The sequence below is a fragment of the Didymosphaeria variabile genome, assembly GCF_027946475.1.
Source record: "Didymosphaeria variabile strain IMI 356815 chromosome Unknown scaffold_3, whole genome shotgun sequence".
In the NCBI taxonomy this organism is placed as follows: domain Eukaryota; kingdom Fungi; phylum Ascomycota; class Dothideomycetes; order Pleosporales; family Didymosphaeriaceae; genus Didymosphaeria; species Didymosphaeria variabile.
The window spans coordinates 1,594,178-1,606,391 of NW_026611622.1; the positions used below are offsets into that span (position 1 = coordinate 1,594,178).

Consider the following 12,214-nt stretch of genomic DNA (forward strand, 5'->3'; position numbering starts at 1 on the left):
ATTTTTAGTTGCCTTGAGGTGAAGGAACCAAGTTGCTTTCCGAAGTCCGCAACCCACATGTGTAGGAATACCAAGGCAGGGGTTGCCAGTTCTGCAGAGTTGAACCATGCATGAGTTGGCCTTCTGACCAATCACTTCGCTGTGATCGACACTGAAGCTTATAGAAGGAGTGTAGCAAACGAAATGAGTAAATCTTTTCTGGGCATGCGAGCAATCTCAAAGCGGCAATTTGTTTCATGGAGGTGTTTCGCCTAGCATGCATCGCCCGAATACGAGCGACTAAGCGGAAGGCCGTAACGCTTAGTGGCGGAAATCGGACGTCTCGACCAATGACTGGCGTTTCGACAAATAAGCGTTTAAGGTTGTTTAGGCAACTAGGTTATTTGGTGGAGAGCTTAACCTGTGCAAATTACGGATTTTCATCTCCCCGTGCACAGTGCGCGCTGACACAAAGCTGAGAGTCCTGCGTTGCCTTTGATCAGACGCTCACTACGTCACTCTGTCATGGGAGTTATGAAATACAGTATTACATCCTTTGTGAGGCACTTATTACTTGTAATCCCATGTAAGACGCAAATGCCCTAACTGAGCTCGAAAAGGCCGTGAACCTGTAGAGTTGCGAGCTCATATTTCCCGTAGAAGCTCTACCATAGGTACCATAAAACGAGGTGGCTTGACGTGTGAGTTGAATCCCGTCCGGCAAAGCTCTCCGACAACCGAGCAATATTATAAGAGTGGCCCCGGCCGCACGTTCAGCTAGGCTTCCATATGTGGCGCAGGATTCGGCCGTGAAACAGAAACAGCTGCTGCGGACAGGTCGACCCCAAGCGATGCGTACGTGCGTTGGGCATCTCGGCTACCACGACGCCGATGCTCATCCCTTTACGATACTTTTTCTACTTCGAGAGGCGGACAAAAGATTGGCCTCAAAAACTGATCCGACTTAAGCTTAGTCCCAGCGCGAAGCCCGTAAAGCTCAAGCATGCCTACGTCATTCGCAATAGTTCAAAGGTAACATGATCGCATCTGACAGTGCATCAGACATGTATAGCATTGCCCTGCTGCATTGCCCCTGCCTCTAGACAGCTTAGAGAAATGCTTAGAGACACGACTTGTCAGCATGCGCCCGAGGTCTATCCGTTGATCCGGGCTGTACGATCTGGAAGCGACCTTTACCGACGTTGCAATTCCTTCTATTTATGTTTGAGTGGAGTGCGGGAGTAAAGAAATGTTATGTTCAGTGGATGAGATGCGCTGGTAGAGCTGGCAAGAAAGGTGCACACAACCTTTAGGAGAAAGAGATGCAACCCATGCATTGCATCGGAACACAAGAATTCGCCGACTTGCCAGACGTATGACGTGGTTGTGCCCATGCTATCAAACTGTCTTTCTACAGTGCTTCCCTTTCAGTTACAGCAAGAGCATCCTCGCTAATACAATGCATCCTCCCTTGGTTGGTCACCATCTTCGTCTCTGGGATTCTCTTCCTCAAACCTAGACTCTCCTTCTGCATCAGCCTTCATTCGTTCCTTGTTATCTTTCCTAGTAATCTCCAACTCCGAACCATACCTCCTACTCGGCCCAATTTCCACCACAAGCAACTCAAAGCACACGTTCTCTCCTTCCTTTGTCTTGAGCCCGTACGCAAATACCAAATTTCCCTCACGATCATACTTTGTCGATATTCTCGATTTGATAGCTTCCTGATCCATGAACTTGTCGATCTCTTTATGCATCGATGACGAGGCACCTTCTTTTATGTTGTTGTATGCAACCACCGAAGGGGAGGGGAAGGGGTCGTAGTGCCAGCGCAGTTTGATATCGTAATTCTCTGTGATGTTCGGGGTGACGTGTTGAATATCGTCGGCTGTGTAGTAGGAGTAGATGGTGAAGATATCGGAGTTATTGGAGGGGAGGCTAGTGCTATAACCATGTGGGACGATGTCGTCAACTTCGTAGTCAGGTTTGGAGTCCTTCTCGGTCACGGTCTTTATGACGAGGTAGACTGGGGCCATCGTAGAATCGCGGACGACGAAGCAGCAGCAGCAGCTCGATCAAGCAGTTGAACCAATTAAGACGAGTAAAGGCCATAGATATAGGATTAGTTGAGGCCCTGCTATCGTTTGTAGGGGGCATGCGGTCTTGAATTGCCGTTTGCCGGTTGTTGGCGAAGTTGCGACAATTCATAAACGCGGCCTTTCGTAGTAACAGGAGGTCACTTGACGAGTTCAAATTTCCACTGTTCGACAATGCATCGATGAAAGCACGATGACATTGGTGGGTTCAAGCACTAGCCGCGAAGAAACTCAGGAAGCTACCTGCCGTTAATCCAGCCACCAGGCATAACGACATGAAACCGCCGGCTGCTTCGCGCTCTTCTGAATCAACCCACTCTACGAAACCCATCATGCAGTTGCTGCCAATGTACCCATTCGAGATGCCGAAAAGTATCTGTACGACGAACAAGTAGAAAAAGTCTGAGCCAATGACGGCACCTCTGCCGCCGATGTTGCATAAGAGGTAAAGGGGTATAAATGCGAGACGGCATACAGCCAAGATGAACACCACTCGGGGACGCGCTGTCAGGGTCATACCTGGAATGCCTGGAATGACGCGCCCCATGAGATCACCGATATTCCAGAATAAGAAACCCAACGGAATGAACGCGGCGGGTTGGAAAAGTCGAGACGATGTTGCAGGATCCCGGACGCTCAGAATCTTCTGGGTGAAGACGGGGTAAAACATGGTGATGGCAAAGGTAAGGAAGACAGCTCCAGCAAGCCAGAATAGTTTCTGGAGGAGCGTCATCAAAGGTATCGATTTGTGGGTAACGGCTCCATATTCAACGTCCACCTCGTCCTCATCGTCTAGAGTTGGTCTTAACTGCTCGCGCGAGCGCGGATTAGACAGAAGGTACACGAAAGCGAGCAAGGTGAGGGCCGAAATGACAGTCGCCGTAAGGAAGTAAACGAAGGCAGATTTACTAGACTCCTGCGGCGCGCCTTCCTGGGTTTGCTTTGGGGGAACGGAAAGGACCGATACTATTTGGGCTATGCAAGGCAGCACGCCAGCGATCCCCTGGCCTGTCATGATACCCTGTGTATACTCCTCCCTCCCAAAGCTCGCCACATAGGCGAATACTCCGTTTTGGCACAGGGCTGTTGCCAGACTGGCGCCGAAGACCACTAGCATGAGGAAAACAAAATACGCGCCAGCCGAAACGCCCAGGAAGGCCCGGGTCGATATTGCCAACAGGGTGAAGACGACGATATTAAGTATGAGTGAAGACATTATGCGTTTAGGGTAGGACGCGTTTGCCTGCAGCTTGGTAAGGACAATCATGGAGCCCAGACTGCCTGCAGTGGATACGGCGAGCTCGGCGGACTGGAAGTTGCGTAAGAGTCGCTCATCGGAATCGAAACGTCGTTGAAAGTATGGGGCTGCAGCGAGGAACATGTTCCTGAACGATGTTAGAACGTGCATGTTGCCGTCAGTCGTGCGAGCCGAGCCGTACCATGCCCAAAGCATAGCAACGCCGAGTAACAGGAAGACATAGTAGTCGGTTCTCGAGTACTCGCGTTGCTCTTCGTCGTGTGTTCGTTCTCCGTCGGGGCGCTCGGAACCGCCCTCGAGAGGCGCGTACGATGTCTCGTCATCTTCGCTCTGGAAAAGGCGGCGGATGAGACCCATAGTGAGCGAGGTGAGAGGTGCTGCCAGGTCTCGACCGGAAAGGAAGAAGGATAGGGGAAGCGGCGAAAGAGTCCAGTAGAAAAAGAGAGGTCAAAAGGTCGTTTAGCAGACAGTCATTCTGCAGGTCATCTGTCAGTACTTCGGGCTGTTCAGAGAGACCAGATGACTGACGTGTGTAGGGATGATAGCATACCGCGTCTCGGGGGTCCGCCCTCCACTCGGGTGGCTCGTGAAAGTGGCAGTGCACGTGGGGTCTTGGCAGTGTACTCTGTCGTACAGCGTCATCCCGCGCTTTAAACAATACACAGTACTTTTCGTGAACCCTCGATCTGCGCCCTGTCCTGTTTCGCTCACCTAAACCCTCGAATTACGCGTTCCTTCTCCCAGGCGCCATGGCTCCGCAACCGCCTCAGACCCTTTCCGTCAAGCGCAAGCGCAATGATGCTCCCGTGCACCACCTCGTCGTCGATACCGACCGAACAGTCAAACGCCAGAAGAGCGAGCCTAGATTCGCCTGGCGCTTGCTCCAAAAACCTGGCCAGAATGTTCCTGCTGGTTTGCCATCACCTACTGCGCAGCAGAATCGACGCTTCCACGTTTCGCTGTCAGCGGGACAGCGCGTCCTTGTAGAAGCTGCCAATATCCCCGCTGGCTCGCAGCCAACCGTTGGCAAGCCCAGTATTCCGAGTATACCAGAAGCGGCGGAATCACCAGTTGCAATTGGAGCCGCGCCGGCCACTGCCCGTCCCCGCAAGCGTCCCGGAGCTGGAGCGGCTGTGCGCATAAACCCTGCGTATACGGTGAAACCTGAGGGCGATGTCGATCCTTCGGAAGAACATGTCAAGAATTTTGAGAAGTTCTCCGAAGAGCTCGAACGGGAAGAGCGGGCGCAGTCAAAGCCCGTATCAAGTCCAATCAAGTACCTGCCCACAGGCCCAGCGCGCCGCTCTAAGCCACAGCAAGTCCCTACACTCGCGGTGCAGGATCCCGATGCTATGGAGATAGACGAATATGTTATTGACACTTACGTGCGCGAGGAGCTAATGTCTGACGCTGACGGTAACGTTCCTGTCCATGAAGGCATCATTGGTTACATCATCCTTAAGGAGGAAGATGAGGAGTGGTGGAATGGCGAAGACGAGAGTGATAGGGAGTTCGACACCGATGGAGACGATGAGAATGCGGAAGATTACTATGCCAACGATTACCCGGAGGATGAGCTTAGCTCTGACGACGAGTTCGATCGAGATCCCTACCAGCGAAAGTATCGTCACGGCTCGGACGATGAGGAGTATAATCTGAACGATGAAGACGCATACAGTGGCGACGAGGATGACGAACACTTTAGGCGCATGACCGTTCCGGGACAGACAGCATTGTTGAATCGCCTCGGACGTTAGACCCTTACATTTCCCGACTTCTGTATGAAGCCATAAATATATTTGGTGATACCCCATTGGAAAGAGTGGTCTGGATGAGAAACGGTCTGGATCTGTCTCGCGCATTTTGAAACGACAGTGAGAGCCTGTCGAATGCCACATAATGTGTCACTGCACTACTGCCGTTGTGCACTACTACAGGACCACTAGAACCAATAAAATCTTAGTCAATAGACAACTGTCTCATGTTATCATTTCCATGTACAACTCTTTTCCGGCTGTCAAACGCGAATTCACTGCCCGCTGTTGTGTCATCAGAAATTAATCCTCGAGTAGCACTCTCTCCAAATCCTCGGACCGCAACTGTACAATCAACGCCCCGATCATACTTCCTGGCCAGCTAAACCACGCCTTACTACTGCACTTCCCCGTCATCGGATCCACAGCCTCACTAAACGTCCCATCCCACTGCATCGCATTCTTAGTCTTTCCCCACGCCCTCCTCATATCCCCTTCATCCTTCCTCATTGCCGCATACGCCAGCTCCTGGAAATACCCTAGCACCCACGCCCCTGGGGAATGGACGCTGCCCAGGCCGGGGTATGGTGGGATGTTACAGTATCCCTGTTTGTTTGCGGGTGAGAGCCCGAAGGCCATGGTGTTGTGCCATGTTCGGATCTCTGAGGGTGTGGTGACGAAAGACCAGGGCTGGGCGAAGAGGGTCGGGATATCATTTGCGTCGTGGTAGAAGGTGTGATTTCCTTGTCCGTCTGTTAGATACGCGAACATATCCATACCTAGCTCAGGGTGTGTGACTGTAAAATTGCGGAGTGTGCTTGTTCGTAGTGAGGTTGCTAGTTCGTTCACAGCGGAGCTCGAGACTTGGGAAGGCGAGTACAAACGATCATAGAGGTCTCGCAAGCTTGTCAGCGTGCGCCAAAGCAGGACGTGGCTTGAGAAGTGGTACGGGTATAGCACTGCATCGTCGCCGGGTGTTTCATCGGTGGGCCATAATCCTGTTTCAATATCGCGCTTTGACTGCAGTAAGTCTAGGATCTTGTTCACAACACCCAGCTCCAAGATCTTCCGTACAAAAACCATGTCAGCGGGAAAGTAGTCGAGATAGTCGCACAATTCCAGAAGTGGGTAGCATTGCTGATCCAGTTGGAACACCGGCCCATCTTTAGGCTTCCCCGTTACAATGTAAGAGCGGTGCCAGTACCCATGGGGTCGTTGCGCCACCCTGAACACCCACTCTAGATGGCCCTTCGCGATGTCATGGATTTTTGAAATGTAATCCCATCGTAGTCCATCATCACGTAGGAGAAGAGAAGAGTGCTTGTAGGATTCGTAAAGAAGACGGAGTTGCCAGTAGTTGTCTCTATTCCATCCTAATGGGAGGGCGACGTGGTCGGTCATGATACATACGGAAGTTTCCCTAGAAGCAGAAACCACGGGCACGGTGCAGTTGGCTAGGATATAGTCGACGTTCCGACGGAGGATGTAGGTCGTTAAAGCGGATTGCTTTAACCATGTAAGGTTGTTGAGATTTGCTCGTTCTTCGCTTTCCTTCTCCTTTCCATCAACATTGTGAGATATAAGTTGGTAGGATTCTGCATTTGCTCTGAAGCGAAACCTATTCTTGAGGGTAATTGAACTGTGTGGCTTGAGTCCTAGATGATACGGGATGTTCAAATCGAGCGGAGCATTCCGGACTTCTTGATCACTCGAGGGCCACTCGAAGTCGATCAGAGTTCTATCTAGTTCCATTGTGCGGCCCACTTCGCCGTACAACTGAGCACCGAGCTCTGGGTTGATTACGTTGACAGAGCCCTGATTCGTGAGAGAAAAGATATTCCGAGATTTGGGAAGAGGGATCGGTCCGCCTTCGGTGAGCTGGCCATATGATGCGCGATTGAGGCTCACGCATAGGTTCACATCGCAATCTAGTGTGGTTGCAGTAGCCTTGTTGTTCTTGATAGTGACCCATTGCAAGATGTCACCACCCTTGACTACGTGCACTTGGATCGAAACCTTTACGTCCTCCTCTAAGGCGAAGTCGAAGGTAGCGGCGTTCGCTTTCGGTATGTTGATAGCAGCCTTGGATACGTCGGATCGGAAGCTGATTCCTAGTCCAGGCCTGCTCTCCTGGATCCAGTGTAGCATACGCTTTCGATAGTTGCGGACATAGGTTGGATCGTAGAATTTGGTTCCATCAAACTGCTCGAAAGGATTCGCAACAATTATACCATGCTCGGGGTGGAAGGTGCTAGCTTGCAGGATCTACGGGTGCTTTAGTCGAGCGGTTGCCGCAAATTGAACGGAGTTGGTACTCTGCCATAGGTATCAAGGGAGAGTGAGACTCCATCTTGTCCAATGTCGACTGTCTTGTCCGGTTTTCGCATTCGTAGGTCGAAATTTGTAGGTTGCGAGTAGCGGCGAGAGTCGCCACGGCCTCGTTGACCATGCTGAATCCAGGTATTAGCCATGACGTCTCCCAAGATTATGAACCCGATCAGACCTCACGAAAGCAAAGATGATGTTTTGAAGCCATACCTGAAGAAACTGTCTGTTCGGTGTTAGCACCGTAGCCCCACGTGATCTGGCAGCGTCCACAGCGCTTTGCCGGGTACGTCACCCGCTGCGCTAATCCTCCACAGGCTGCCCCAGGTTTCTGGCTTGCAACAGTCCCCACAATCCACCACCGCTCACACCACACGTCATGTTACTAGCGGAAGATGCTCCCGGCCTGCCACCTCACGATGCAGGACGATTCGGCTCGCACACAGCGGTTGCCTGTGAACCCGCGGCGCCGCAAAGTTGCTCCAGAGCACAGGAAACGCGTGGCTAGGGCGTAAGCTACCTTCCGTATCTCAACTGAGCAGTCCTGTGAGCTCTGACTCTCGTATAGGTGCAATAGCTGTAATGTACGCCGCGTGAAATGCTCAGGTAAGATCTTATTGGGCTCGCACGTAAAATGTGGGACGTGTACTTACTATGCGTCCCTCCTCAGGCGATCAGCCTTGCCAACAATGTCGGACAGCCTCAAGAGAATGCATTTATCCTGCCGAAGAACCTTTGAAGGGAGCATCGCTGAAAGAGGAGCTAGAGCGTCTCCGCAAAAAGTGTGATCATCTAGAGAAATGTCTGCAAACAGTGCTTCCAGACAACGCGGCAAGAGATGACTTGCTCCGCAGCGTGGAGTCTGGAGATACCCCTCCCGCAGCTTCGGTATACTCGGAATCATCTGCAGTTGACGATGGTGAGACGACTGAGGGCCGCATGCTTTTCGACCCGGATGGCAATATGAGATTTCTTGGTGAGACGTCTGGCGCCACGTTTCTCGATCTCCTGAAGGCTTTCATGCTGACACTCGTGCCGTTGGCTTTGGCACCAGAACCGGGATTAACCGTGCCTGAAGATGGATCAACATTTGTTGCCTCTTTGGGGCGATACCAGACTTTTGATTCAAGGCCGCTACTCGACTTGGATGTGGATCCATTCTGGCTACCTACTCGCACGGAAATGATCATGATGTTGGCGGAGCTGCGTTATCACATCCAAGACGGCAATGGGGATTTCCCTTCTGGAGGCATATATTACTGGGGCGATCTTAGCTCTATGCCTGAAGCTATCACACTGACCGTAACCCAGTCTGAAGCAGCAATTTCAGATCGCTATCGCTACCTTGCCTTCAATCATGTTTCTTTCGCGCTTGCAGCACAGATTCTGAATCAATCGTTACATCAAGGCGAAATACACGCTGGAGACGCATACTTCAAAAGAGCTAGAATACTCCTCGGTAACCCACTAGACACAGTGCGGTTCTCGTTGAGGGATGTGCCTGTGCTTGCTCTAATGGCTCTCTACTTGATCGAGATCAACCGTCGCGATGCTGCATACGTATATACGAGCTTGGCTATGCACATAGCTGTAACGCACGGTGCAGCTAGGCATTGCGCTGATGAGGCTAGTAAACGGGTCTTCTGGACCGTCTATGTTCTCGATCGATGGTTAAGCTGCTTAATGGGTAGGCCTCCGACGCTCGCTGACGAGGCCATCCGACTTCCCTTGCCAATTGATGCACCGTAAGCTAGGTCAACTTTGATACTCTGAAGCCGGCTGATTGGATGTAGTAACATGCCTTCCTCTGCCGGTCTTCGTGCCCACGTACAACTCGCACGTATATCGGGATTCATAGTCTGCGAGACGTACAAGATCGCACCCAAGAAGCTAGATACGAACCCGGCAGCCCCTGACGTTGATAAGCCTATGGAATTGCTGCAAGACTGGCTTACGCATCTACCTGCGTCGTTGCAAATGTCTTCAGCCCAGCCAAGTGCCGATCCCGCATGTTGCATCCTCCACATGGCGCACAACCAGGTAACGTTTCTTCTTTACTATCTCTACCATTCCGTGCGCGAAGTTCGAATTCCGTGCCACTATGTTGGCCAGTCGTTAGCGAAACTGATGCGTCTCAAACTATCTGGTCTCGACCATACGTATATTTTGCTAATACTTCATAACTACAGCTCATCCTAATCACCATTCGTCCGATCCTTCTCACCGCGGTGAAGCGTGCCGTGGCAGAGCGATACATGAACGCTTGCAGCTGGAAATTAGAACAACAACCGCAGTTCAACCGCATAGATGCCTGCTCGAAAGCTGCACAACGCAACATCCACCTGGCACAATGGGTCATGCAGCTTTACAATACAAGACGACTCCTCCAAGCGGGTCTGCATTTCGTATTCAATGCGGCCGTCATCCTTCTCCTCAATCGCGTGCTGCGGAACCAATCAGCAGCTGCAAAAGAAATCGACTTCGCTATCGATGTCTTCACTCAACAGTCCCGTATAGGGACCAACTACGAGCGGGACTGTCTGCAAGTTTTGAAGGACCTCAAGATCTTGCTCGACCGATTCTTGTCTGGATCATGTGCAACACAACAGAATTATTCCGCGAATCCTGCAAGAGTATCGCAAGGCTTCATCAATGACACCCAATTTGACGTCGCCCAGGGCCGGCAAATATTACCAAGCAACGGAGGCAATGTGTACCAAGAACTAATCACTTGGATCCAGGATGACAACACGCAATTACACAGTAGCTTCCGGATCTAATATGTACTTCTACATGTGTGAGACCAAGTTCGGAGCACCTCTAATCAGGAGAACTGCCCCTAATTTGGAGCCTGCTTCGATCCTGCCATTTGTACAACACAGCATGCCGCAGGATTTGGTGGTCCGGCGGAGCTGTTCGAGAGCGTATATTTCGATTGAGTCAAGCCCGCAGATACGCCGTTGCAACTTCGGGTACAGTACCCGCGCAGCCTTGATGTCTCAAAGGAGCCCTTGACGATTTCATAAGTTAAGTGGCCGTAGGATCTTGGATTTTGCGCAAGACGTGAATAGACCCATCAATTACGGACGTGGTAGCATATGCGGCTCCTCGATGATTAAGGGTATCAAGCGATTGAATGGGGCCCAGAACACTTGGAGAAATTCTCCAGCGAGCGAAGCGCTTCGTAGGACAGTCGCAGGCGAGTAACATCGATTCCAGCTTAGGCCAGTGACTTGAACCGGTGCGATAGTGATTCAGCCTGGCGTGGCGCAGGGTCTACCTTTACCGCAGCCTGTTCCGGTAACATGTGCGATAAGTCGGAGTGCGAGTCTGTCCAAAATACCTCATCGAGAGGCACCAGCCCCAGTGAGCCGGACAGAAGAAGATTAAGCGATGCCGTCATATATTCATTGTACGCCTCATAGCTTACTCGTCGCAGGGCCGTCATGCCATAAACCACACAACCCCTCTCTACTGTCACCTAACACGGGATCCCTCTCTGGCACTGGGACATTCCACACCTGCCTCTCTCTCCCCTTATGATCCCCACCCACGGCAAAATCCCACTCGTTTCCATACGGATAACTCCCCATCATCTGGAAAGTTTCACCGATCTTGAGACCTTCAAAGAATTCGCGAGCTTTCTTCTCATCCCGTATAACTTCCTCATTCTCGTCTTTACACTGGAAGAACGCAAATTCCACCGGACCAGGCTTCGGATCGTACGTCTTATGTGCCAGCCCCGCAGGCAGTATGAAAACATCGCCCCGCTTCGCTTCGACCCAGATCCCGCCATCCTCATGTCCATCCCCATGAGTGTGCTCCTCGACGTCATCCGAGGTATCTGCCACGCCAAACCGGATGGTTGCGCCTTCGCCCGAGATAACCGTCATAGCTTCATGGGCGGCGCTGTGGTAGTGCGACGTCTGCGTTGGGCCGTAGCGCGCTACCCATTGCGACTCCCAGCCATTCGACTTGTACAGGTCGTAGAGCTCTGTGCAGTTGAAACCTGGTTTGGAGACTTTGTCTAAGAAGAGGCCGGGGTAGTGGATTAGGACGTGGGGGGAGTTGGGGATGAGAGAAGTGGGTTTCAATGTGTAGGTGCGGACTTCGACCATGATGGTGGTGTCTGTGAATGTCGATTAGGGAAGGCCTACGGACATGTATTGAACGTACAAATGGAGAGATGTTATGGACATGAGGAATGACCGGAGATAACCGCACTTGGCGCTGGGAGTATGTACCCAGTTAATGGGAGCTGTGGAAAGCTACCCCGCTCTACGGAAGCTATACCGTAGCGCCGTGCGCGACGTACTCGGTATGACGCATCATTACGGAGAGCACAACGACATATGTACTATCTAGCGAGCATACACGGACGCGCTATTGCCTTGCTTTTGTACAGTGCAGGTACATGATCTTGACGAGCGGCGGAACCACAGTAATGTTGTGAAAATCACACACTCTGAATGCTGAATGCTGAATGCTGAATGCTCGGTGTAAACTAAGCTCTATTCAGTCATTTTATCCGCCGTGCATACGTTCCACTTTTGATCCGAGTACGCTACTCCAGTGTAGACGAGTCACATGTGCGGCGGCTTGATTGTACCCATAGTCTCTAGTGAATACACTGCTTGAACTTAAAGTGGGATCATCGTAATGTTAAGGATCATTTCGGGGTCATCACGGTAGGTCCGTAAGCCATGCGCTTTATACGTGGACCTAAAACTTGACGCAAAGAAAGGAAGTTTTTAACGTGAGATAGTGGAATAGGGAAAGAAGGCCATCAATTTAAAGCAATG

At 51.5% G+C, this 12,214-nt stretch overlaps 6 protein-coding genes across 6 annotated transcripts; 2 read left to right on the top strand and 4 right to left on the bottom strand.

The window, feature by feature from the left end:
* Positions 1–1,430: 1,430 nt before the first annotated feature.
* Positions 1,431–2,015, bottom strand: N0V89_003880 (uncharacterized protein; the record flags this gene model as incomplete). Its single annotated transcript, XM_056212677.1, has 1 exon — positions 1,431–2,015. One exon carries the CDS (start codon positions 2,013–2,015, stop codon positions 1,431–1,433), a length of 585 nt encoding a protein of 194 aa, XP_056072985.1.
* Positions 2,016–2,283: 268 nt separating this feature from the next.
* Positions 2,284–3,690, bottom strand: N0V89_003881 (uncharacterized protein; the record flags this gene model as incomplete). The annotated part of the gene is made up of 2 exons (XM_056212678.1): positions 2,284–3,460; positions 3,515–3,690. 2 exons carry the CDS (start codon positions 3,688–3,690, stop codon positions 2,284–2,286), a joined length of 1,353 nt encoding a protein of 450 aa, XP_056072986.1.
* A 392-nt stretch (positions 3,691–4,082) lies between these two features.
* N0V89_003882 (uncharacterized protein) lies at positions 4,083–5,090 on the top strand (the record flags this gene model as incomplete). Its single annotated transcript, XM_056212679.1, has 1 exon — positions 4,083–5,090. The coding sequence occupies one exon, from the start codon at positions 4,083–4,085 to the stop codon at positions 5,088–5,090; it is 1,008 nt and encodes a 335-aa protein (XP_056072987.1).
* Positions 5,091–5,390: 300 nt separating this feature from the next.
* Positions 5,391–7,474, bottom strand: N0V89_003883 (uncharacterized protein; the record flags this gene model as incomplete). Its single annotated transcript, XM_056212680.1, has 2 exons — positions 5,391–7,352; positions 7,403–7,474. The coding sequence occupies 2 exons, from the start codon at positions 7,472–7,474 to the stop codon at positions 5,391–5,393; spliced, it is 2,034 nt and encodes a 677-aa protein (XP_056072988.1).
* Positions 7,475–8,066: 592 nt separating this feature from the next.
* N0V89_003884 (uncharacterized protein) lies at positions 8,067–10,192 on the top strand (the record flags this gene model as incomplete). The annotated part of the gene is made up of 3 exons (XM_056212681.1): positions 8,067–9,157; positions 9,206–9,452; positions 9,602–10,192. The coding sequence occupies 3 exons, from the start codon at positions 8,067–8,069 to the stop codon at positions 10,190–10,192; spliced, it is 1,929 nt and encodes a 642-aa protein (XP_056072989.1).
* Positions 10,193–10,831: 639 nt separating this feature from the next.
* On the bottom strand, positions 10,832–11,530 carry N0V89_003885 (uncharacterized protein; the record flags this gene model as incomplete). Its single annotated transcript, XM_056212682.1, has 1 exon — positions 10,832–11,530. One exon carries the CDS (start codon positions 11,528–11,530, stop codon positions 10,832–10,834), a length of 699 nt encoding a protein of 232 aa, XP_056072990.1.
* Between the last annotated feature and the right edge of the window lie 684 nt (positions 11,531–12,214).